Source organism: Ammospiza caudacuta, chromosome 2, assembly GCF_027887145.1.
Source record: "Ammospiza caudacuta isolate bAmmCau1 chromosome 2, bAmmCau1.pri, whole genome shotgun sequence".
NCBI lineage: Eukaryota > Metazoa > Chordata > Aves > Passeriformes > Passerellidae > Ammospiza > Ammospiza caudacuta.
The window spans coordinates 99565685-99592725 of NC_080594.1; the positions used below are offsets into that span (position 1 = coordinate 99565685).

Genomic DNA, 27041 nt, shown 5'->3' on the forward strand with positions numbered 1-27041 from the left:
TCCTGGCCTTTGTTCATGTGGGGAACTTCAGCTTACCAGAGCTAGAAATGCATTGCAGTGGACAGGAAACTGTGTGAGTGGTTCTTGGAGTGTATGGAAGACAAGTTCCTGATATAGCTGGTGAGTGAGCCAACCTGAGGAGGTGCTGGACCTGTTCTCTGTGCACAGGGAAAGACTGGTGGGTGCTGTAGTGGCAGGAGACTGTTTGGGCACAGAGACCACAAAATGAGAGTTTGTGATTCCCAGCAAAATAAGGAGAGGTCTTCCATAACTACTACCTCAGACTGCTGGATGGCCAATTTTGGCCTGTGATTCTATATAATCATTAGAATTTGTATTTTTAAAGTCTTATAATATCTTCATAGTGTACAGCTATGTGCTATTTTGCTTACTTTGGTCTGATCTTTAGAAAGGTGGTATTGTATTTTATCTTCCTTAATCTAGTATGCGCATATTACAATTTTTGTTTGTTCTTTAATGGACTGAAAGAGAGCAAATACAAAATTCAATGCCCAAAAATGGCACTGGAGAAGAATGTATGCAATTACATGTGTCAGATCTGGTGTGTGAAAACAGGTAGTAGTTTAGTTGCTTACCCTAATTGTAAGTGGGCAGGTCAGCTCTGTGTATGTTAATTCTAATTGCTTTTTCCTGAGAGGAAGTGTTTACATGTTGTAAACCTAACAGAATGCTCTCTTGGTATTACAATGTATTTGAAAGTCAAATGGGTGCTACTTATTTCATGTTAAATTCAATGTGGTTGTCACTCGTACATCTTCAGCATGCCTTTCAATGACCAGCTGCACAGAAAATCAAATTTTTCAAAATGCCAGGGTCTGTTTTCTGGTGCATCAGAAATTAACAACACAAAAATACCACTCTGTGATACAGAATACCTCTCTGAGAAATTTCTACACCTGATCACAACAAATAATAATATTTTTTAAAAGTCTAATGAAATCTGGTTTCTTGAAAACAGTATTTAAATACTAATATGATTATATTTAAAAACTGTGATGAAGGTGAATTTGAATCCTCTTGACTAGTTTTACCAGTCATAGATTGCATATGCATAATGTTCAACATATTATAACAGTTAATAAATTGTAAATTTTCTCCTTATCAATTCTATTTTAGTTCTTGAAACACTGTTGCAACACCTGTTCTAATTCTTTGTTAGCTACTGTAGCAGACTATGGTTTAGGGTTTTTCCATGTATCATTAGAGTTTTTCCATGTGTCATGTTGCACTGAAGTTACAGGTCTCAAATCCAGTGTTTTTATGAATCCTACAAGAAAATTCCTTATAGTTACAGCTAAATAAAAATTATAGTGAAGAATTTGTGTGTCTCTGTATGCATATAATGTATATGTGCACATATATTAGAAAATGTTGTAACTCGTAAGCTCTAACAACTCTACTAGATCTTTGTGCGTTTTCTCCCAGACCTCTGATTATGCCTTTTGAACAAGAAGGTAATAGGAATAAGGAGTGGGTTCATATAGGACTTTACCAAATCTTTGGATAATTTAAGAATTATTGGGGTCCTCACTAGTTCTGCAGTGATTGACAGACTGAATGGTCAATGGAACACTTCTAAAACAGAGGTGGATCTGTATGCTGGACTCCAAAGCTTTGTGGATGAGAGGGTTTAGTTATGAGTTTAGTTTGTACTAGATAATTTTTTTTTTTTTCTCCATGCTTACAAAATTTTCTTTCAGAGGGGGAGAAAAGGTTGTATAGAAGGGAAATAAAAACATATGTGAATTGTTTACCTTAAGTATTTAAAGGAAGCAATGAAGACATGAAATTGGAAAAGTAGAAGCATCTTATCTATTGGCATAGAAAAATTATTTAAAAAATGCAGATATAGTGGTAAAAAAATTCTACTTATAATATCTACTAGAAAGAGTCAGATTTTCTATATATTTACATTTTTCCTTCTCTCTCTGTTACATTTTCAACACCTTTTGTGGTTCGTATAAGTTATCCCCCAGAAGTCTGGAGTTCTTTTTCTGATTTTGAAAAAAATTGAAAATATGACATCTGTGTTTGAAGGTGTGTATTTTAAAACAGCAGGACAGAAACATCCATTCATAAATTCATTCAGACTAACAAGAATTTTAGCAATGTTAGCAGTCTGAACAAAACAAAATCCAGCATATAGAACAGTCCTGCTTTCGTACAACTGAGCCAAAATTTGGCTTTTCCTCCTGCAGGAACAAGATTAATGAAGTGTATTCATCCACTGCTATCACAAAGAGCACTGTCTTACTGGTGATCTAATCTGGAAGTAGAGGAGGCATCTGTGGGGAATAGCACTAATTAATTTATCCACTGGGGGTATACTGGATAAGAAGAATTTTTTAATAGAAGGAAAAGGACAGGAAAGGAAGTGTTATGTTTCTATCTGCTTGTGTTGACACAGTGGTGATTCACGTAGAGTACTGTGTCAAGGTGTGGCACAAGAAAGATGTGGACCTCTTACAGTGGGTCCAGAGGAGGATCAAGAAGATGATCAATGGGATGAAACTCCTTTCCTATGAGGACAGGCTGTAAAAGCTGAAGTTGTTCAGCATGGAGAAGGCTCAAGAGAGACCTCATGGTGGCCTTCCAGTACCTTGAGGGGGCTTATAAAAGGAGGGAGAGGGAATTTTTATAAGGACAGATAGTGGCAGGTGATAGTTTTAAACTGAAAGGAGGCAGGTTTAGATGAGATATTATGAAGAAATTCATTACTCTGAGAGTGGTGAAGCGCTGGAACTGGTAGAGCAGTTGCAGATGCCCCATCCCTGGAATTGTTCAAGGATTACCTGCTGGTCATGCTGGTTTTGTTGAGGCCTGGGATACAGTTGGCTTTGTGGGCTGCAAGCGTATATTTTGCCAGCTAATATGGAGCTTCTTGTCAACCAACACCCCCAAGTCCTTCCCCAAAATGCTCCCATTCCATTCTTCATCCAGCCAGCATTTGTGCTTGGGATTGACATAACTGTGGTGCATGCCTTTGCACTTGGCTTTGTTGACGTAATTAAATTTTCTTGGACTGAAATCTCGAACCTATCCAGGCACCTCTGAGTGATGTTCCTTCCCTGCAATGTGTCAACTGTGCCACTTAAGTGCACAGAAAAGCCCACAATTGCCCAAGGAATTTTCAGAGCAGCAAGCATTTAAAGCAGATTTGCAGGGGAAAAGTTAAAAGACTTGGGTTTGAAGCACAAAGTCAGATTAGCTTTAATTGCTCTCTCACACACTTTAAAGCTGTTTTTTATAGCTCAAGCCTGAGCTGAATCCTTGAGTAACTTAAAGACACCTCACTATACAAAAGAAAAACCTGGTACTTTGCAATGCAGACGAGTCACCAGCAATGTGATGCTTTAAGATGTTTTCAAGATGCATTAAAAGCACCCTGAAGAATATCTTATGTCAGATGTGTGTAATCTCTCTAGCTACTTGATAAATTGAAAAAACTGTGACTCATGTGAGGATGAAAAATCTCAAATTTTTTGAAAAGGAGATTCTCTGTGTTTGGGCTGTGTAAAAGATAGTGGAAATACATTTTTGAAAGAGCTGTTTTTTGAAGTGGTTCAGGAGTTAAGCTGTTATTGTCAAATTTCTCTCCTGCCTACTAGCTGGTATTGTCATTCCATTTTCAAGGCCAGAATAAAGGTATTTAGTCATGATTCTCCTCAAAGTGTTTTGGCAGGAGATAAATAGCTGCCTCTGATCTTTTAGAGGATATTAATGGGTGAGACACTTCTCCACCTGACAGCAAGCTGTCAATCAAAAGCTGCCAATTTTAGTTGGAAAAAAGAGAATGATGTAGTGCCCTTCCATATCAATTATTGATTTGATGACTCTTCATGAAAGTTAGATCTTTTCTGTGAATTCAACAAACAAAACAAACTTGAATATTATGTCTTGAAAAATAACATTTGTAATGGAAGCTGTTGATACTTTTAGCAAAGCAAGAAGACAGTTATGAGAATGCAGTGTCTCTATGGCATTAGAACAAGGTAGTTTGCATGAAAACTAAATATAGCCAGCAGTGTTAAGGTACAAAATAATTTTTTGTGGTGTTTTACCCTAGAATTTGTATATTAATCTCAATTCAGTGAACTGTGTTTAAGGAAAAAGTCAACAATAATCCTAGGAATTAAAAAATGCAAGTTGTAAAACAAAAATCATCTGCCTTGAAGTAAAGTTCTCTAGTGAAAGGTCAGTATTAGATTTATGTGTATATTAAATAAGTAACTTTTAAGTATATATCTTTTTTTACCTCAATTGGTGATATTTTCAACCTTTTTCATTGACTCAGGGATCTCTTGTTATTTGTTGCTAAAATTGTGAAAAGTTCTCACATATATGACCTTTCAAATAGCAACAAACAACTTCATGGGAAGTGTATCTTTTATGAAAAACATGTCTTAAATGTTTTGAATCAGTACTTTATATTAATAAACGTATACAGGATTTATGCACAAATGTTTGTGAGATAATTAAAATATTTTTTATTAATCTTCCACATGAAGAACTTTTTTTTTCCTCTGGGTTTCCTAAAAAATGAGAACTTTTTTATGAAGAAAAAATCCCCATCAGAAACACACTTATCAAGTGATTAACATGGATAAAAACTTATTCTGTGTTTATCTGTATATGCCACTAGAAAAAAAAGCTTTAATCATACAACTTGTGAAAAAAACAGATCCAACCAAGGAGAGAGGAAAGTGGATCATAAATATAGTAAATTAAACTTAATTATTTTTCTTTAAGAGAAAAGTATTGATATCAGATTAATATTTTGTACTAAAAAACTTTGTTTTGAAGTTCTAAATGTTAGGATTTTTTTGTTAATTTTGAAGGAGTGGTTTTTATGAGCATGCCTGTATTGGGGCTCCCCTCTTTAAAGGGTGGATGAACCAATTGCTTGAGGAAATACATGGTCTCCATTTGATGTTGATGTGAATCACAGGTATTACCCACCACAGTTTGGTGGGGGAAAATATGATAAATAAAATTAAAAGTAGTCTGCAATTAGCTGTGTGCTTTAAGGTGAGATCCAGAGAAGTTTTGTGGGTAGTGCTTTTGTGGTTCAGCTGATATTTACAATATGCATAATGTACTGCAAGTGCTGTTAGAGCATATAGCAGTAAATTTGGCTAGGATGGCACAATTTTAAATAAAGTAGTATAAATAATGCATAAGCAGAAGTACTTGTTTGAGCTGTGCTTTCACAGCCTGCTGGAATTGATCATAAATATCCTGTTGACAGATCATATGAACAGCAAAATTTACAGAGTCTATTTATTGCACTCTTTCTTTTGTATCTGTTTAGGAAATAGACAGAAGACAATGGAGACTGTTCATTACTCTGAGAACAAAAACTTTTATATTGGTATGACTTTGAGGTTATGGAGAGTCACATTCATACACATACAGAGCTTTAAAAGAAAAGAGGCTTGGTCATATACCTTAGTCTAGAATAAAGACACAGGTCCCCATAACAGTTTAGCTGATCAGCTTCCATGTGACTTTGTGAGGAAGGAAATTGTGTTTCACATGGATATATAGTGCTGAGGGTATGTTTTTGAACAGAAATTGTATTCAGGTTTTTAAAAATATCCTTGTAAAATGTGGAGAGATGTTTGTATATAGAAACTGCTAGATTCCTGCCTTTGAACAACAAGTCCTTTTCCAATATATATCACAAATAGTATTAAGATAGATGTTGTCATTTATTTTTGCACAAAAGAGTGGCATTTTTCCTGGGTGTGTGTTTATTCAAAATTATCCTGTAATCAATTACATTATTCCTTTTCAGCTTTATTTTTTGCTTTGGTGTCTGTTTTTTTGAGAGGTACAGGGAGCCTTTTTAAAAAAATTCTATTGAAGAAAGATTTATTTGAAAGATTATAAAATACTCTAAGAGTTTGTGATTTTGTTTTGCTTTGTTTTCCAGGAACACTGATACGCCATTTCTTCTTTTCCTGTCTTATCTTCATGTCCATACTGCTCTATATGCTTCAGAAAACTTCAAAGGAAAGAGCAAGCATGGTTTATATGGTGATGCAGTGGAGGAAATGGACTGGAGTGTAGGTATGTTACATGTGCTTCTAAAAGCAGTGGAAGGAATTCATGATGGCTTGTGTTCATGTTCACCAAATTGAGACCAGCAATTTGTGTCTATTGAATATCTGTCATACTTGTCCTTTATACTTAGGGAAAAGAAACAGTCATTTAGAAAGCACAATAATCTCAGCTTTTGCAATATCTACTTTATTGCCAAATTTATTGTGTCCTACAAAAGCAATTCCCTTCTTTGTGAAGGTGGTCTATGCAGCATGGACTTAGCAGAGATGTGGACTTCTGAAGCTGAGTAGTTAAATCCAACCCTCTGAGCTTCTGAGTGCATCTTGCATATTCAAATGATCCTTATAAAACAATCTATTATTTTAAAAAGTGACCATATGATATCAGAATCAAAATATTTTCAAATTAAGTATATAATATGCACTGTTGGAAAAACTAGTTTGCTAATTATTTCAGTGAGTTCTCTGAATCACTGAAATCACTGAGATCCACTTCTCTTTATGAAGAATAGTCCAAAAAAATGAGCTTGCCTTTTAGAGCCTTCCATTCTCTGAGACTGGAGAGGAATTGGTCCTTAAATCTTTCAGCAGGCTTCCTGTATATCTGGATGTATAGAAGTGTTTCTCTGATTTCACAGATAATCACCTGTGAAAACAAGTAACAGTTCATATTTGTAGATAATCATATGGTAGAAAAGCAGTACTGTAGGCACTAAAGATGACTCTACGGTCCTCCTTCCTGTAAAACCCAAGTTGGTTCTCTTCTCAGTACAAGTCAATGCAAATTGTCTTTCTTCAAGAAAGCTTTCTGACTAAATTGCTATAAACATGCATAAATTATGCCAGCATGAGCAGTTAAACATGTATTCTTTGCATATTTTGCATCAGGAAGTCTAGTTGAAGAAAGAGTGGGCAAAAGGCAGCACAGCATACTTAGTGATTTGTAATGTACTTATTGCAGTATTTATAGGAATAGGGAGAACTGTTGTGGGAAGCTGTAATATGCTTAGGAAGGGTTTTCAATATAGGAGATAACAGAACAATACTCTTTTGTAAATCATGTTTTGTAAAAAGAGAGCAAGTTTTGTTTTATTCCAGTTCTATCAACCCTGAATCTTTACCATGTCTATCAGTGGCCACCAGCATTTGGTCAATTGGGTCCTTGCATTAGATTAAAGAATGCATGTGTTATAATTTCTGTTTGCATCCACATTGTAGCAATCCACTGGACATCAGCTCGTTTTACTGTCTGTGTTTGATTTCCTGGGTTTTTTTTTTCTGTTGTGCAATACTTACTTTATTCCAGCCTAATTTTTTTTTTTTTTTTTTTTTTTTTTTTGCTGCTGCCATTACATTTTGCTGTTTCCTTGCTGCAAAGGAAGGAAAGTCTCCAGAGAGAGTCTCTAGGGTTTAAACAGCAAGTTGGAAAGCTGGGTAGCTGACATGTTGCTGTTTCAGGCTATTTAGTGATGCAGAGGTGGTAACAGGTTGAAAACCACTGCTCTTTTCCAGAATGACCACAAGTTCTTAGGAGATGTGTCAAATAAACCAACTGTAGGACAGAAGCATGCTATTTAAAAAGCTTGGGCTAAATCAGGGATTCAAGTTTAATGGTGATAATATAGGAAATTAGAACAAATTTCGAGAAGATACACAAGATTCCTCAGGTATTGTCCTTTTCTGGTCATTACACGAGCATCAGGGACAGCAGAGCTAGCTTAATCAGGAAACAGATCCACAGATCCACAACTGTCATTTGCTAGTATAAAAGTAACAATTTTTTTTTTTTCAGTTGGTCTCAGTTTTGGTTGTGTCTTGTAAGGTCTTCTTGATGAGAGATGGCATATTTGTTCCAGCGTGTAGAAAATATGTTTAGTTCCTCTGCTACTTTCTCCTCCATTATTAGCCTGATGAAAAAAAGTCAGGGCTGTCATTTCCAAATGAATCTGGAAGAATAATATACTTTTTTTTTTTCCAGTTGAAGGGAGTACTTATTTCCATTAACCTCCACTGAAAAGTCCAGTTTTAATGCATCAGCCATGTCAGAGAAAGTAGATTGATTCACTCTACGGCTGATGTCAGTAACCACTGTGTTCTTGAAAATGCCTCTGAAGAGTCTGCAGTAGAAAATGTTCTTAAGAAATTGTCTAGAAAAGATGAAAAGGTGGATACTGTGAGCTTTTCAGAAATGGAGATTTTATCATTCATTTGATAAAAATTAGTATTTATGCATGGATGAATGTAACTTGCAAGAGCAGTAAGAACAACATAGCCCAGATATAACACTATGCTGCAAGACTTCCTAAGTAAAGAAAATACAGCATATGAAGAAAACATGAGTGTATGGAAAACTACATTATAGAACAACATCAGAAATCTTTGACCTTTGGTAGGAAAAATACATGAACTTTCACTGAGTTCTAAAAGAAATTTACAGTGTTTTCTGCTGACTAAGTCATGTTGTGGAAGACCCTTGAGGATGAATAAAAAAAAAGGAGTAGAAAAGGAGTAGAAGTTGCAAGTAGAAGTACTACCAGGTACCAGTGATGCCATAAAGACATAAAGATTGAACAATGGAATGCAACTGAAATATTTTTCCTTATTTGAGAAGTCAGATGGAATCGGAAAGATTTAGGTGCCATTTCCAAGAGAGAAAGCAAAAGCTTTTCTTGTAAGATGGAAAAGTCCACTCCAGACTCAAAATTCTAAATACAAAACAGTTCCATTTTCATTTGTTTATTTATTGAAAATCAGTACCAAATAGGACAATTATTCAATCGTAAGGCAATCATCATGCTAGGAGGAGAAAAGCCCAAAAGACACATGAATAAAATACTTTTTTGAATATTTCATGTTTGTGACTTGTTAAACTAACGCTGAAGATTATGATTGCAATCCACGTCAAAAATCCAAAATACAAAGCCTCTTGATAAGCTTTGGGACATGTATGTCTATTGCTTTTTCATACTGATGTATGTATAGCAGAATTCAATGTTTAAAGCATTCACTGTTATAATGTCACTGCATGTGACATGCCTTAGAGAATTATTCTCTGGCTAATAACATTAATTTTCTTTCAATGTAGGCTAAGTACCTTATTAATTCTATTAATTATAATTCATATGAGAGCAGATGAAATAATCTTACAGTCTAAAAATGGAAAAAGAAATGATGAATGAATCAATGAATGCACTATCATCCTGTTCTTCCTTCCTGTATTCCCTTCTTTCATTCCTTCATTCCTGATTGAGTATAGGAAGAAAAATGGGTATGCTCAGAAATTGTTTTTGATGTAAATTGCATTACACTAATTTAATCCAAAACAGATCCCTGCAAAGAGTTTTGGAGCCCCCTGTAGACTTGCAAGCTGTGTGAAGACACTAATCCAACACCACTTTTGCAAATGGCTGGTTATTATTATGTTAGCAGCAGCAGAACTACGTCTCAGGTCTTCTTCCTTTGTAGGTCAATCCCAGCTGAAAGGTTTAAATGTAAAAAAGTCTCAGAAATTGTGGTCTGTCACATACTAGGTAACTGTAAAGTGAGGGCCTTGTCTGGATGTCTTTGTTATATGAATGTCCTGAAAGCTGAAAAACCTTAACTGCCTCTCTCCCATGGTCTTTTGACCTGTCTGTCGTGGGTTGACAGCCTTTATCCCAATAATGTCAACCCACGACACCTGTCTTAGGATCAAGTTAATATTACAAGAAAATATTATAAGTCATCTGATATTATTTATTTAGAAGGAAAGGAAAAGGGAAAAGTGGGAGGGAAAGGGAAAGGGAAAGGGAAAGGGAAAGGGAAAGGGAAAGGGAAAGGGAAAGGGAAAGGGAAAGGGAAAGATCCCAAACCATCTTAAATTTAACTTTTATTTTAAATACCTTAAAAGGTTGTATAGAATTTTATGGGAAGTGTGTTTTTTATAGGAATATGTTCCCAGTACCACTGAACAGTGTCCTGAAAAGGTTTGTAAGAAAGACTAGAGCAATTTTTAGTAGAAAAATCTGGGAGAGCTGTGACTGAAGCCCTATTCAACCTGGAGAAGAGAGTATTGTATTGACCTGAAGGAAGGGTGTAAAGAGAATGGGCTCAGGCTCTTCTCATTTCTGCCCAGTGGTGTGAAGAAATGGGCACAAATTGAAACATGTGAGGTTTCCTCTGAACATCAGGGAAAACTTTTTTACTCTGAGGATGATCACATGCTAACCGAGGTTGCCATAGGGGTGGTGAATTCTGGAGATGGTCCAGGGCTCCAAGTAGCCCTGTTTAAGGAGCAAGCTTGGGCAAGGTAGCCTCCAGAGGTCCCTTCCAACATCAATCATTCTGTGATTCTGTGAGATGCTGGAGAAAACAAAAAAAACCAAAAAACAATCTGTTCACTAAAATCAAATCATATTTGAAACAAAATCAAATACAACCTTTGAAAGTCAGTGTAGAGAAACAAAGGAACTCTGAAGCAAAGAGAAGCAAGATACTGTCATGATACTCTCCTCCCCTGCTCTTCTCTAGTGTGACCTCACCTGGAGCAGTGCACCCAGGCCCAGAGGAAAGCCACAGAAATGGTCAGAGGTCTGGAAACAATTCTTCTCTGAAGAAAGGCTGGAAGAGCTAAGGTTCTTTAACCAGGGGAGCTGAGATTGTTTAGCCTGGGGAGGGAAAGGTTCCAGGGTTACTGCTGCCTTTCAGTAGATAAAGAGGGCCTATAAAAAAGGTGGAGAGGGACTTGTTGCCAATGACTGTGTAGAGAAGAGAAGGGGCAGTTTTAAACTGAAAGAGAACAGGTTCAGGTTAGCTATTAGAAGTAATTGTTTGTGATGAGGGCAGTGAGACACTGGACCAAGTGACCCAAAGAAGCTGTGGGTCTCCCATCACTGGCAGTATTCAGGTTCAGGTTGTACAGGACTTGGAGTAATGTGGCAGGGAGATTGGACTGTATGATCTTTGAAGGTCCCTTCCAATACAAGCCATTTTTTGATTCTCCATTACTGGAGTGATTGACAAATTTTGAGGATGCTGATGACATCTTGAGTAGATTTTCCTTACAAGGAAATAATATCCCATATTTTTTTTTTAAGTAAAAGTAACTATGGAATTAAACCTTAGGTATCTGAAGAAATTGAACCTCACATGAGGAACATTTATGACTTGTTGAAGCATTTGCAATGCTCTGCAACACAACTCTCTGGGGTGACATATAGCCTGCACTGAAATGCAGCAAGACAGATGCAAAGCATGCTTTCTTCACTGAGAAAGGACAGCTGGGGTACAATCTAGGAGGACTATCTGAAAGTCAGACCACTTTTCATTTTTTTTTTTTATTCCACTGCTATCATTATTAAGAATTTTCTATAAATACATATCTTCACAAAGCGCTTTCAAAGACGAAGGGCAGAAACTCCACCAAGCCAACACCAGACTTTTGTGAAAAACATCTAATTTACTTATTCCCTAATGAGATTTCCTAGTGTTATAAAAGAGATTATATCAGTAAAATAATATGTGCAGGATTAAGCTGTGGTTCCTAATGTCTATACCACCCAATTGTGAGATGATGAAAACTAAATTCTTACACAGTTTTATCTGATGAATTTGTGCATGATTAAATAGTTAATATGCTAAGTATGTGAACTTGATCACATCCTTTCCTTCAATCTTTTTTCTGTTCTGGAATGGTGTATATGAAAGGTCTAAGTGAAAACCATTCCAATTTATTATAAACTATTTTTAATGACCCCTATGGCATCTTTCTCTCTTTTTAGTAATAGATGTAACACCAAGTAAATGAAAATAATGGTTTCAGATGCAAAACAAAAGTTACTTTGGAAAATGTAATATATTTAGGAGACAGAAAACTGAACTATGCCCAAAAGACTCATGGGAATTCTTGCTCTGATGAAAGTAACATAGTCTAATGCATTCAAAAAGCAAAGAGAAAAAAGGGAATTTTTTTTTTTTCACTTTTAAAAGTCATTGTTTTAAACTCACAATCCTTTAAGCTCTTAAAGTTGACTTATTATTTTTAATTACAAAGTAATTAAAATTTAATTTTAATATTTTTTTCAAGGTATTCTGGCTTAAACTTACATTAATAGGGGTTGGATGTTTAGGGTTTTTTGGGGGTTTTGTGGGCTTTTTTAATGTTCTTCCAAATACTGTACAGTAACTGTCTTCCTTCTGGTAACAGCATAGTATTATTAAATTTTATCAGAAAATCAATATTTCTTCTTTTACACAAAATTGTTAGTGGTTGTTATTTTGAATTTTCATGTCTTTGAATCACTTTGCAGTGTTTGTATACTTTGAACCTTTATTTAAAAACCTATTCTATAAGGGACAACCTGAAAATGTATCACAAATCTTCTGAGAATTCTGAATTGTATTAAAAATCAAAATAAACATTATTAATAAAATGAGAAGAAAAAAAGGGACAAATTCCTACTGCTTTAAGAAAAAAAATGACTGAGCTATCCTTTTTTTTTTCCAAGAAAAAATCCTGCACACCAAGATAAGCCTAATTTATCATGGTTTTTCACCTCATGTAGTCATTTGTAACAGAGCAACATTGATTAAAAAGGTAAGCAAAGGAGAATGATGCCACATGATCAGAAGCAGCAGATAAGCACCTATCTTATCCAGCTACTGTGAATGTGACATAATGTTGGCTGAGCCTCAAAACCAAAAAATAGAATTAATAATCTGGAGACGGATGCCTGATGCTCATAGTGCATTCCTTGACCTTGCTTTTCTGCATGTATACTGGTGTATATCTCAGATCTCTAAGGTTTAATATTAGGCTGGATTTCTTATCATAAAAGATGTTGAGCCAGCACCCTGAGGAAGAAGGTATCCAGCCAATACAGGTATTCTGTGACTAGGATAGAATTTTCCTACCCTGTCTTGCCATTCTGCTCTTATCCAAGCATTAATAGACTGTTTTTTCAGCTAAGACAGTAGTTAAGCTCTTGAAGCACATTCACTCTTTAGGTCACATCTGGGAAAATTGTCAGTGTGGGTGCAGATTAAAAACAGTTGTGGTTCTGCCTTTTATGATATGGATGCATTCCAGTTACAATCTGCTCTAAAACCCAAACCCATTTCATATGTCACTAAGCAGCAATGACTTTCAGTCACTACTGAATGGGACCAAATTTAGGAGGTGACTAGGTGATGAAGGACTCCTGTTTCCACTCTGATAAGCCTTCTGATCTACCTAATCCTCTTTAAGTATAGTTTCTTTTTGTATATCACATCTTTGTATACAGCAAAGCTCCTTCTCTGCACGTTATTTACAAGATTACAAGGCACATCCTAAGTCGCCAAAAGTAGCACTTTTTAATCAGTCATGTTCAAATAATGTCTTAGTACTCCATGATGGAAAAATTCAGGGTAATGTAGTTTGTGGTAATAGTGCTGTGTGGTTCAAAATTTGCTGCCAGCTGCTTAAGAGGTTTCATTTGCATCTGATACTGCAGAAGTTAAATTGTCAGAACTACGTGTGCTAGGGCACTGAGCATTTTTCTTTACAAAAATGTAATCATGTAATTTTCAAAAATGTAAAGGCTTTCTGTTAATTATGAAGCTCTTAAAATTCAGTTTATTGCAAAAACAGTGACTTGACATCTAACATTGTGTTATATCAAAATGGTGTAATCGGTGAAAGAAAATAAGCATTACTCTTAGACAAGCTAATTTCCATTAGTAAGAGAAAGCTCAAAGCCTGTTTTAGATAAAGTAGAAATAAGAATCCTGATGACTCCAAGCAGTGATAAATCCTAAGGAGGATAGGAAGTTCTCTAATGAAATGTGCAACCAACCTTTTGTTTCACCTTTGCCTCTGAAGTTTAATTTTACAAATAAATGGTATGGTTGGATTTTGCTCCTATCTTAAGGTGGGTAGGCAAAACCATTATCAGTGAGATTAGGAGCACAGCAAGATTAAGAACAATTCAGAACAATTAAGAACACAGATTTAAACCAAAATTGACCTGCAGGACTTCAAGTCAATATGGACAAAGGTCTGAGTATGAATATTCAGATAAAGGTTGCAATAAGGAAACAAAATGGGTCTAACTTTATTCAAATTGTAGATTATCTCCAAAATACAGACTGGAAAAACAGTTTTAAGGAAGCTGTTGAAGGTTTTGCTCATCGAGGGCCTTTGCATAGCAACCTTTTTTGACACAGATACTGTGAAGCTTTAAAAAAATTACATTTGCACTGTGCTAGAAAAACTCCACAGGAATTTAGTAAAACAGTCATCCAGAGCAAGGGATCAGGATGACAGACTTTACTCACTTTGGTGGAAGTGTTACTGTTGTCAGCCTTAATCTTCAGCGCTCAGGAACGTGACTTTTGCCATGTTTTTCTTCAGTAGATGAAGCATATCTGTGTAGGTATTTATGGAGCTTTTAATCATGGTTTTATAAAGAATGTGACTGTGCTAGAGAAGAAGGATGTTGCTGGTGGTAGTTGCATGTCTGTGAAAGAAGCCTTGACATGAAACTAAGGAACAAAGAGACTGAAAATGTCAAGGATTTTTTTTTAATCTGTGTGTTAAAACCGTCTAATCCACACCTCTTCCTTGTACCTTCAGATAGTTTTGTAGTGGATTACCCAGTGCCTTACCATAGATGATACAGCCGATAAATGCATACAAACATGCAGAAGGCACAAATGTAAGACTATGAAATCAAGTACTCAAAGATAGAAAAAGATCATTCTTCCTATGCTTGTCTTATGGTACAGTTTTCTAACATATGTTTACATGTCATTTCTTTTCCCATTGGACTCCTATCTCCTTATCAGAGTGCCTTCTTAATGAGCAGTTTCTCAACAGTAGGTATATTCCTCATTGTTAAATATGAGTTCTCATGTTTTATTTAACACGTGCTATTGAAGTTCTGTTTTGAAGACAGATACTTTGACATGTCTCATCTCTTCTGTGTCAGTACTTTGCTACAGTGTATAACAGATTTGCAAATAAGCATTTTCACAAAGCCTTTGTAAGACAGGGGAATCTCATTAATCTGTTTCCCAGAAGAAAAACTGAGACACAGAGATGATGTTCAGTTTTAACTCCTGAGATATAACTTTGTTGCTAGTTACCCACTAATCCAGATCTGATCTTTAGTAAAGGATTAGGACTTTAATTCAGCTGGCATGTGATTTGGGAAGGGGAAAAGTCATTGTTTTGACGGTCTTGATCCATGTTGGATGCTGGAAATGGTTAGAATGTGCACCTGGACGCAGGAACTCATGTCTTCTTCTGGTCCTGGGGACTAAATAGTGCTTTTTAAAGATAATTAAATATCTTTTTCTATATATGAACTATAATAATATGAACAGTTTCTGTGATGACTCAGGGAATGTCTTCCAGCCTTTTACTATTTTTTCATAGCTGGCTGCATATCAATTAGCTGTAGAAAAAACCCTAAAACTGATCATGTGCATTTCAGTTTCAGTGATGATATTGAGAAAACTAGAGATTCTTTTAAAATAATCCACAAAGTTCTTTTGGAGACAGATATGAAACATTTTCATGCTTCTTTGGAAATGTATTTTAATTTTTTTTGACACTGTTCTGCTTAAAAAAAGGTGATCTAATTCTGAGTGAAAGCAGTAATCATACAATAAAGCTTATGATAATATTCATTCTGTATTCTTCATCAACAGATTGGTTCCAATTAGTGAATTTTCCTGCAGAATTTCATACTATTGAATAACAAGGCTCAAATTCCAGGTGGTAATAAGCTCTTATTGATGAGGTTTATAGAACTGGCCTTTTATTGACTCTGGCTGATAATCTTTCAATGGTACATTTGACTGCTAAAACAACCACACTATATAATAGGCTGGGTGGTAATACTGCTAAAGATCATTATTTTTATAAAAATACTTGCTTATATTGCATTAAAGAAAGCTTTTCATTGCTTTCTATATAATAACAAAATATAATAATGAGATAAATAATGAATTTTTTAGGGCTAGGAAAAGCAGTAGAGTAGTGATGCAGTGACTAGTGAAAGGCAGTCTGGTAAAATGGTAATTTCGCTCTGGAGCTTTTCCCCTCGCCTCTTGATTGCAAAAAGGCATTTTTATTTCAATTTAGGATGCTGTTTAATAAAAACTGAAACTAAACCTTTATTTTTTCTTTTCTATCATTCTTTTTTAATACTGATGTTTGTGGGGTGAGGGTTGTGTGTTTCATAGTGTACTCAGGTTATTTTTTACTATTTTGAATGTTTTCTTTTTGTTTTTGCTTTCTTTTGACTCTGTATACACACTTCTATTTTTAAATCATTCTCTCTCCCTACCCATGAAACTTTCTTTATAACATTTCCTTATGAAGAGCATATTTCAGTAGCCCTGAGAACACTGAACTGATTTTGTATTACAGTAGTAAGCTCAATATCCAAAGGAACACCTGACCCCTAAGGGCTCAGTTGCTTACTTGGGATGAGCAAAAAAAGACTCCATGATAATAAAATTCTTGCCTTAGACCAGCATGAAGTTATATTCTACAGCTTTCGTGGATCTTGCAGCCTTATGATTCCACGAGAGGGGAGGCAGAGCATTCTTCTCTCCCTTACCTCCTTTTTTCCCAACCAGCTTCCAGAGAAAATAGAAAGAAGGAGAAAGAGGAGAAGAAGAGAGGAATCTTCCTTTTTCAACAAGTGTCCTTTTAGAAAACTACTGGATGGACTCGTCTGTAATGTCACTATTACATTACCTACAATTAAATGTAACTAACTTAGGTCCTTCAGTTTACATGGTTTTACAATACTGTTGCCATTTTACTGTTGTGAAGGTAAAGGATTTTGGGTTTTTAGGCTCTTGTATCTCAGTGGTTGAGATAGTTGTGGGTTAGAAATCAAACTTTCATTTCTTAGTCAGACTTGCATTGAAAAACAAAGCAGGAAACAAGAAATAATACAAATGTAACCTCATTTAAATCCTAAAGAAAAGAGTGGCCTAGGCCAAAAAAAGCAGTACAAACTTTGTCTTCCTGTGAATCCTAAGCTAACTTATGCCAGATGTTTGAAAGAAGTTAATAGTTCACGATGCCACATTATTTATAGTAAAGTCCAGGAAGATCCTAGTTGTACTAATGGGAAAAGTATAGCAAATATAGATTATTTCAATGTATAGTATATCGCTGTGTAAACAATAGCAAAGTGCTTCTAATCCAGAGTTCAGTTGATTTTGACATCACAAAATCACAGAGTATACATTAAGCAAGTAATAAATTAATACTTTTTTAAAAATTTACTTATAATTCAAATACATAATTTATCCTTTCCATTTGGCAGATTAAAAATTGGACACTGAGCCAACAGTGTGAATTTGCAGCCCAGAAAGCCAACCATGTCCTGGGCTGCATCTAAAGCAGTGTGGCCAGCAGGATGAGGGTGGTGAGTCTGCCCCACTGCTCTGCGCTTGCTAGATCCCACCTGGAGTGCTGCATCCAGCTCTGGGGTCTTCAGCACAGGAAAGGTGGGAGCCTCTCAGGAATGGCCTAGGGGAGGTTGGTGAAGATAAGCAGAGGGCTGGAGGAGCTCTCCAGTGAAGACAGACTGAGAGAGCTGGGCTGAGAGAGAGCCTGGAGAAGAGAAAGCTCTAGGGAGAATATTTAAAGGAAAATAAATTATAAGAAAGACTGGATACCAGTACTTGTAGTGATAGGGCAAGGGACAAAAATTTTAAACAGCAAAATGGTAGATTTAGATTGGACATTGGAAAGAAATATTGGACAATGAGGGTAGTAAGACACTGGTACGGGTTGCCCAGAAAAGTTGTGAATGCTGCATCATTGGAAGTGTTCAAAGCCAGATTTTAAGTAACCTGATCTAGTGACAGATGTCCCTTCCTAAGGCAGGCAGGTTGGACTAGATGATCTTTGAAGGCCGGTTCCAAACCAACATCAGGACAGAGTGAGACACAATGTAAACAGCACATCCTACAGAACAATGTTTGAACACCTTAGCAGGGTGTTATGAGCTAAGTGCTGCTATGATGGCTTTTTTATCAGCATTTTTTTAAGAGGCACAAAATTGGAAGTTGTCCTTAAAAAAAAAAAAAAAAGCCTAAAACCTTTCTACAGGACATATCCTAAATGTTCTTGCCTATTTAGTGCTGAAGTAGTCAAGCTCCATATCCTCAATTTCTCAGTCCAACTTTTGTGTGATACTGCTGCTGTTTGCCAGTCTTCTTGTGCAATAACCCCCAGGTGCTGCTCATAAAAAAATAGATGGCCTAGTTAAAGAGAGCTTTGAGAACTTTCTTGGCAAAAAATACTAGACAATAATATCACATTTACCTCTCAGAATGTAAACTGATTTTTGATGAGACCTTTAATTACTTCCCTGGTTATGTATTAACTTTAGTAATTCATGGTAAAATAGTTGAAAATAGCTGTTTTAAATAGGAGGAACTGGTATATTAAATCTATCATTGGGAAATGTATGCAAATACTCTATCCTACTGTTACCATATTTACTTATTGAATCTTGGTAACAATAGAGTCAGTTCCTGTATGTAGCCAGCCATACTTTTCCAGTGCCTTCTAAAGCAGAAATCTATTTGCTGGATTGTACTTCTCTCTGCATGTGGTACTGAAACACCAGTGTGTTACAGAGCTATTCATGTGAAATGTGAAGATTCCAAACATTTCCTGTTCAAAGACATCTGTTTATATACAAATTCTTAAATTTGATTTTATAGGTTCAGAAATTATTAGTTCATTTAAAAAAATACATTAATAGGGAGGAACTAACCCTCTACCTGCCTGTCTATCCATAGGAATAGTGCTATTCCATAAGTAACAAATGTGCTGCCTAGGGCCTTCATGTGGTTATTTGCCATCTGTTCTTTGGAGACTTTACCTTGGCAATAACTCCTCTCTTCCCCAAATAGTCTAATTACGGTTAGACTAATTTTTTCCAGGTATTTATGTAAATATTTCAGCTGATCTGTGGTGCTTTTGTCAATGATCCTTCCTCACTTCACATTTAGCCTTCAGATTTATCCTAAAAAACACATCTCACTGTGATCCATACATGCAAGGCAGAGCCCTTTCAGAATTCTGCCTTGCCTTCACACAGAAAAAATATATTGGTCCATTTTTGTAACTTCTCATTACAAACAAGATACACATAGCATTCATAGTGTTAAACCTTGGCAAACTCAGATTAATTATCAATTTAACATGTAACATACTCATTTTTGTTTTATTATTATATAAGTGAAAATCAGAGAAAAGGCAAAGAAAGGAGCCTAATGGTCTCAGGGCCCTCTCTGATCTCATGACTCCACCATGTCTTAGGGGCATCAAACACATGTTGGTCTAAGCAGAGTCCTTAAGTACTTCCAAACTAATTTAAAACAAAAATGGCATATTTTTCTTTCCAGGCCTCAGACCAGAAAAAGGCAGATTTTCTTCCTTATAGGCATCTGCTGTGCTACTTAATACTACTCTGAAACTTCAACAAAAATTCTTTTTGAATAGGCTGTGAATATTTTTCAAGAGCACTTAGATGAATTAAGGAATCAAAGTGCCATTTGATGAGATTGTGAGTAATCTTTTTGAGCTAGTAATCTATCATCAGTGAGGATGACCTGAAAAATTATTTGCCTTCCCTTCAAACAGGATCCTCTGGAATGGAAGTCAGCATATATATGTCATGTTTAACACACATACATATACCAGGGGGAAAAGGCACCAAATCATAATTTATGGCTCTCAGTGTATTTATTTGTTTTTTGGGTTTTTTTTTTCCTAAATTCTGAATGTCATCTAGAGAAGACAGAGTGGAGTCTACATCATTAGTGGAAAAGTCCCTTGAGACAATTTTCATAGTCAGGTTTGCTTTCTTATTGGTAGTAACAGTGTCTATACAGAGATTCATTATCAAGTAACTTGTTTTGGAGATGGTGATTTCACAGTAGGCTTTGAGTGTCTAGTAGCACTTAGGCACAGAATTTAGAGAAATAGGTGAATTAACAAGTGTGCATGGTGATCCTTGTGTCAAGGAGGAAAAAAAATGTGTATTGGTAGTGAGTTAATGCACACCTACTTTCATGTTAGATTAGATTTGCACAATTAAAATCAGAAAACCAGGAAATCAAATCTATTGAGATTTCATGATGAATATAATTTACTCTTGATAAAACTCCTCTTAACTGTATGGCATGTAATTTATAGCAAGTCTTTAAAACCTGCTTCCAAATTCAGCAAAGATTAAAAAAATTTGGCTGCTGAAAGATGATAAATGTTTATGCTCTAAGGTCAGCCAGTTTTTTACAGTTTGAATTTTACTTAATAAAAATGAAATAAACAACTGGCAAAGGCTTTGAAGTTTTTAGAAAAGTGCAGAGGATTTAAATGGGGGGTTAAATTTTTTTTTCCCTGCTTTACATTCTTCATAATTCTTCATACGTTAATCTGGCAAAATGTTGTCATTATGCATTTGCTTGTAGGACCAGATACATATTAAGTTTAAAACTTAGTCTGATATTTGTAAATGTTTAAACCTTTGAAGACATAGGAAAGAGTTTCTTTTATCATTCCCCATTTATGCAATCAATCACAACCAGCATATATTGGAATGGTCAAATACCCGAAGCCTTAAATTCACCTGACAGTCTAATTCAAAATTGAATAGTACCCCTCAGCTGTCACTACAGTTTGCCAAGGTCACACCTAAAGAAATCCCTTTCATAATTTGGAAGAAAACATGGGAGACCTCAAAGTGGGAAATGAGACAATGTATTTTTCATTATTCATCTTAGTTGTATGTGTGAAATGGCATCTTAGATATGTGCACAATGAAGATGCAAATTTACCCAAAAAGTTATCACAGCTGTCATGCAAAATGCAAATATAATGGACCCTCCTAAAATTGTGTGACCATTTATCATATTTTAGCATTTTAAGCAGGCTAAAAATCAAGATTTACTTTAGAAATACATTGACTTATGTTCAACAGCTGTAAGGTCTAAAAGTGAATTTCAAGCAATGCATTTATTAGCTAATTTAAATACTAATAAAGAAATAGCTACTGATTAGTTATACTTTTTGACCTGTAATAATCCATCATTAGTGCTGCAGTACAGGAAGCTTTTCCATCCTGCATTTGTCTCTATTGCTGCTATACTTACAGGTTTTCAGACACTTAACTCTGTACTTCATTATGCTCATGTATTTATACATATCTAAAATATCATTCCAAATTTCATATTTAAAAAAATATTTGAACCTATATGCATAAGAAAAATAAGAGATGTGGTACTCATTTCTAGGAAAAACCTTATGCATAAGTCAAAATTTATTTGATTTATTCAAAGTTGCTAAGAAGTGTGTGTACCTAATCTGCTCTGCGCTGTGCTGAAAATTTATCCTGAGGGTCTGAAAGACACATTATACTTATAAAACTGTATAAACAGTCACAACTGATTTGCAAGTTTGCAGCTACATGGCAATCCAAATCCAAACAAAAAGCAAGTTCACACTGATAGCTTAGCTGTCCACACCGAAGTTGCCTTGTTTTCTGATTAAAAGACTGCCCTGTTCTGAGCACTTCTGCCTATTTACTTGTCCCACTCTGAGTCTAGAGGAATGTAACAAAGAACTGTTGCTCTTCAGACTATCTGGGCCTAAGAACTTCTTATCTGATTTCTAGTGGGAGGTAGTTACATCTGGGGCAATTGCCTCACTTCATTTTGAAAATAATTGATAATTTTTGAGGCCAAATTCTTAGGATAGGTGAGCTGCATATGAAAATCCATCCTTTGTGTACGCTGTATGTAAATCCCACTCTCAGTGTATCTACAGCATACACAGCTGGAGCTTGATTTGGCCTGCTCTAGACTTCCATTGGAGGATTCATCAGTCCTAAAATGTTTAAAATTGCCAACAGTGGCAGGTCTGAACTGTCTTCTGAGCTGAAAAAAGACTGTCAGCACACCAGAAGAGACAAGAAACCCACTTCAGCTCTACTTTGATTCCTGACTGAATGCCCATTAGAAGTGTGAGTGCCTTAGTTGAATTCCCAGGATTTGTCCTTGAAATTAGACTTTGAAAGAAATCCAAGTCACAAAATCCAAGAGGGCTTTGCTATGGAAACATAAATATGTTAACTGTCCATGATTGGATTTACTGTAAATATGCATTCCTGATACAAATTAAAACACTAATATAGATGTATTTTTTCAGAACCAGATGCTACTTTTTGGCAGAATTTCCTGTTGACATTGAAGATCCCACTAACCTATCATAGCAGGAGCTAAGCACATTTGAGACTATGTACTTTTGGAGAAGATTTTGTTGTATGGATTGTTTCCATTGTGTAACTTTGGAAATAGTAGTGTGGTAGTACTGATTCAAGGCTTTGTACTGAATGTGCACTCTACTTTCTTTCTGCAGGAAGAACCTTATACCTTTTGCAATTAGTTATGCATCTATTAGTTGGTCTAGTCAGACTTGTTCTTCCTAGTGTTCACTCTCACCTTTGAGGTTCATATGCTGATGTCCTCCTTATGGAAATCACTTGTTTTCGAAGGCAGATATGTTCTGTTGACTGGCTAGATAATGTGCCATAGTACATTCTAATGCTTTGTTCTGCAATTTCCACTCTGTCGTGGTTGTGTTGTAGCTCTGAATGTTAAACAAGTTGTGTGCAGAGTTTATGTACTGTTCATCATATGTGCAGCCACTTCTTGTGTTGCCGTCAATAGTTTTATTATTTTTCATCTTTACCTCAAGTGTTGTACTCTATGACTAGGCCTGAAAGTGATAATTACTTCCCCACTGCAGAGACAAGCTGATTTACATATTTATCAAAGGAAACTGGATGGCTCTGAGCATACTATGGGAACATTTGCATATTTATAACTTGAAATGTACAAAAGCTAAAATTAAAATAGGGGTGTCTTGATCTTAGTTATAAGTTTGTTTTAATACAAAGGTTTTAGTCAGTGGATTTTGTAATCAGATCAATTAAAATGAAGTAATTTTTCTTCATCACAGAAAATCAACATAGAGATTAAAATCATTGTTAGCTGGTGAATGATGGTATGCTGAAGCTCAACATTAAGTTTTCATAAGGTGAAAATCTTAGCCTTTGAGCCCTGAAGAGATGATTAACTGTGGCAAAACCTTAAACTGCTATAGCAGAAAGGGGTTCCCAAGAGGTTTACTATGTGGTAAACCTATGGGTATATACTTGAAAGGCATCAATATATTTTCTGGGAGAAATGTGGGTTTCCAAATACTTATGCATGTAGCAATAATTTTTAGGATTTTATGCATTTATTCAACGGCTTGCATTCACAGAGGTGAATGCCTGGAGCTGACTACAAGTTGTGATTCTGGCTAATGGTGCTATTCAAAACCAAACATGAGCAGCAGTAGCAAATTCTAAACAGCAAATAAAAACAATAAAACCCCAACACAATCAAACTGCCTCTTCTTGGCAGTGATGTGATGGCTTATTTTCCCAGGCTGATCTGTTGGAAATCTTTGTTCAATAATTGTCTCAGTCTTGCTGTAAATTTCTGGATACAAGAGAGGCATGTGAAAGTTTACTGGAGTTGGAAAATAGTGTTAGATTATTAGGAATTTCCTTTACTGTCAGTTATCTCTTCCTGAGACAGATCCTCAACCCTCCTTCTGAAACATGTTTTTTCTTTGAATTTGGCAGACTGCTTTAAAGCTTTAATCACAAGTAGAAGCTATTTTTTTCTAATACCTAGATTACACAGAGGTATTCTATTTCCTCTAGCTTCTTATTCAAAATTTCAGCAATAGTCTAAATTATTTTGAATTAATACAAATAATATTTATTTCCCATTGACTTGAAATGTCAGTAAACTAATTTTTGAATAAAATGCATTTGTCCATATGCTTGCTTGACTAAAAACTTTAACAAATCAATGACACATTTGTAAGCACATTATTGTTTTTCAGTGTTTGTACCTTGTTTACAAATGAATAGTCATTTTTTAGAAACCCTATCTCTTCTTGTAGATGCATACATAGGAGCTTTACATGAGTCAAAACTCAGTAATTACGGTCATCATTAGCAAGGCTGGTTCAGCTGCCATTCAGGCTGTGCTGGAGAACTTGAAAAGCGGCATGGCGCTGTGTTTCCTTCCTAAGAACAGAGTCAATTGCTCTTCTCTCTTTCCCATGGCTATCACTCCACTGAAATTGGCATTTTCACCTTCAGAATGGAACAATTCTTTATAATTTTGCACAGCTTGAAGCAAGAATGGAGAGTAGAATACAGAGAGCACTCCTCAGTATATTTCACAAGGTTTCATTTAAATTTTGGAACACTGATGTACTAATTAAAACAAGTAACATCTTAACACAGCCCTCAATCTGTTTTGTATCTTAAAAATATATAAATGGAAGCAAAATGTCCAATGATATAACACCTTTGTTAGTCACCTACATTGCAGAATACATTCCTATAATGGCAGTGGTAGGAGTAGCTTGATCTGAAATTCTAGTTGCTAAATAGCAGCAGAAATTATGGAGCTCCATCAGCTAGATTGATTTGGATATTCAGAAATGTTGTCTTTCCAAATATGTTTTGTTAAAATCAGAAAAAAATAACTAGTACCATCCACACAGATCAGTACAGCAGTTAATTTTTCAGAATGTGACTTTCGAGCAAGGTATTTTAATTTAAACTCTTTCTTGTGTTAACGAGAGTTAAATCATTCAAATACACTTAAATTTGTCTTATATCCTGGTAACACACACTTTGCTGTTTATTTCCAATTTTCATTCTAGTAGGTGCTAGTGTTCAGGATCAAAATACAAATGGAAGGTATGCTTATGAGTGTGCTTTGACTGCCGTATTCTGGCAATACTCTTTTCTGAATTACCACTGTTAGTCCATCTGTACTGAAAAATGTTGCTGCTAAGATAAATTGTCATTTTAGTATTTGTTAGTTAAACCTTATGTATGCAATCCTCTGTGTTTTGAAATTCTTTTGAAGGAAATGGAAGTTTTACCATTGAATTTAACAATGGATGAGATTTTCTATGCATTTTATATGGCTGGGTTTTTTCTAAAGTGGGACATGTTTGAGTGTCAGTATTTAATATTTTTTTCAGAGAAAGATTAGTTACTCTACCTCATTAAAAAAATCATTATAATATCTTACATTTAATTTTATTATAAATTTTTAACTTTAATTATTTGTGATAGTGAGACAATTTTCATTGCTTCTCATGTCTTCCCAAATTATTTGGGAAATCAAAGTGGACATTATTGAATGATTGCCAGTGTCTTTGATCACCAGAGATCATGTTATATACTGGGTGCCATTCTCTCTTTATTTTCATTTTGGTTTATATACAAGATTAATTTGAAAGTTCAATTTCATCATGAACATGAGGTATGTAAAAAAAATATTGTTGTGCACATCACTGCACAGATATTTCTTTGCACAATACTATTTATTGTCATTGTATCATAAAATCATAGCTTGATGTAGGTTGGAAGGGAACTCTAAAGGTCACGTGGCTGAATACCTACATATAATTTACTAATTTATCTTTGTACTCTACATTTTTATCATTATTGGAGCATTTCCAAGTGATATTGCAATCACTTAACAAGTACATTCTCCAAACATTTCCGGAGCCAATGGGAAATTGCCTCGTTCTTTTCTGGCACTAAGTCCATCCACCTCATGCAGCAAGCGCATGGCTTGTCAGAAGGATCTGCGTGATTTTCCCTCAACCCACCAGCTTTAAAATGTCAGCCTTTGTAACAGATTTTCTCAGCTCTGTTGGGAAATTTCAACTCCCACGAGGCTTCAAAATTTACATAAACAAATTCTCCTACTCTTACATTTCTTCTTTGCTCCTACTTTACAAACAAGACCAACAGGTACCTACTTAAATTTAGCAGCTGATGTTCCTTTATTCTTGACCTAGTCATTTGAAAAATTATGACAGTCAACCATTTTAAAGAGACAGTTTTAAAATGATATAGCATTAAGAGGCAACTAGAAATAGTAGCAATAAAGTAAGGTAATTACTCCTAATCCAGAAAAAGAGCATAGCAGCAGAAACAGTGATTTGAAAACTATTTAGAAGGTTCTGTATTTCAGAGTTCTTATCTCATCCTCTTTGACACAATAATTAGGCATCAGATGATGAATTAATTCTTAGTGGTCAAGTTAGCAAATCAAAATTAACATTCAAATTGGACCATTCTTGGATGCTTAAGTAAAAGAATAAAGATAAAATACTTGTGAAGACAGAATTATCTTTATATGTTCTGAGATCCCTAAAGGACAGGTTCATTGTCAGGCTGATGTGAAGAATTATATTCTTAAGCTTTGGTCGCTTTCCAGGACCAATAATTTTACATTCCTAATCAGTATAAAGTCCACTGGAGCAAGTTACAAAGAGAAGCTTCACTCTCATTCATACAGAAACACACTTTAAAGAATTCAGTCTAAATAGGTTTCAGTGCAATTTATATAAATGCAAGGCCCTCCACATTGCCAAAGTAGTGTGAGGAGCCCTTTGTGAAAATGAAACATGAGCCTGTGGTGCCTAAGAGGTACAAGACATATGCCTGTTGGTGCTTCTTTTAAATGTGTACACCTAAGTGTGTTTATTACCTTGCATATTTTGAGTTTAGTTGATGTTTTTCCATATGTTGAGATATTAAGGGGCTAGTTATTAGGTTTGATAATGAAACCACAAATACTTTAAAGGTGCTGCATGCATTCTCTTACTTTTTTTTTTTTTTTTTTTGTCTTACTCTAACACTTGCACTGAGATTTTTGCCATGCTGCCTCTATGGGTTGCTAGGCAGCAAGGCTTTACCCCCAAACTGCGAGATCTACTCTGCGTGCTGAGACTCTTTCCTCAGTGTTACTAAATATCCTCAGTGGCTTGAATCTTCTTGCTGAGGGATTTCCTTGATT

General features: G+C 35.5%; 1 protein-coding gene across 4 annotated transcripts in view; it reads left to right on the forward strand.

Moving 5' to 3' along the window:
• The window catches only part of STS (steroid sulfatase), a 106458-nt gene that overhangs the window by 38349 nt on the left and 41068 nt on the right, over positions 1–27041 (forward strand). For all 4 annotated transcript variants that reach the window (XM_058825052.1, XM_058825051.1, XM_058825049.1 and 1 more), the window contains one exon: positions 5957–6093. In XM_058825052.1, coding sequence (XP_058681035.1) covers positions 5957–6093 — 137 coding nt within the window. The remainder of the gene's footprint in view (positions 1–5956; positions 6094–27041) is intronic.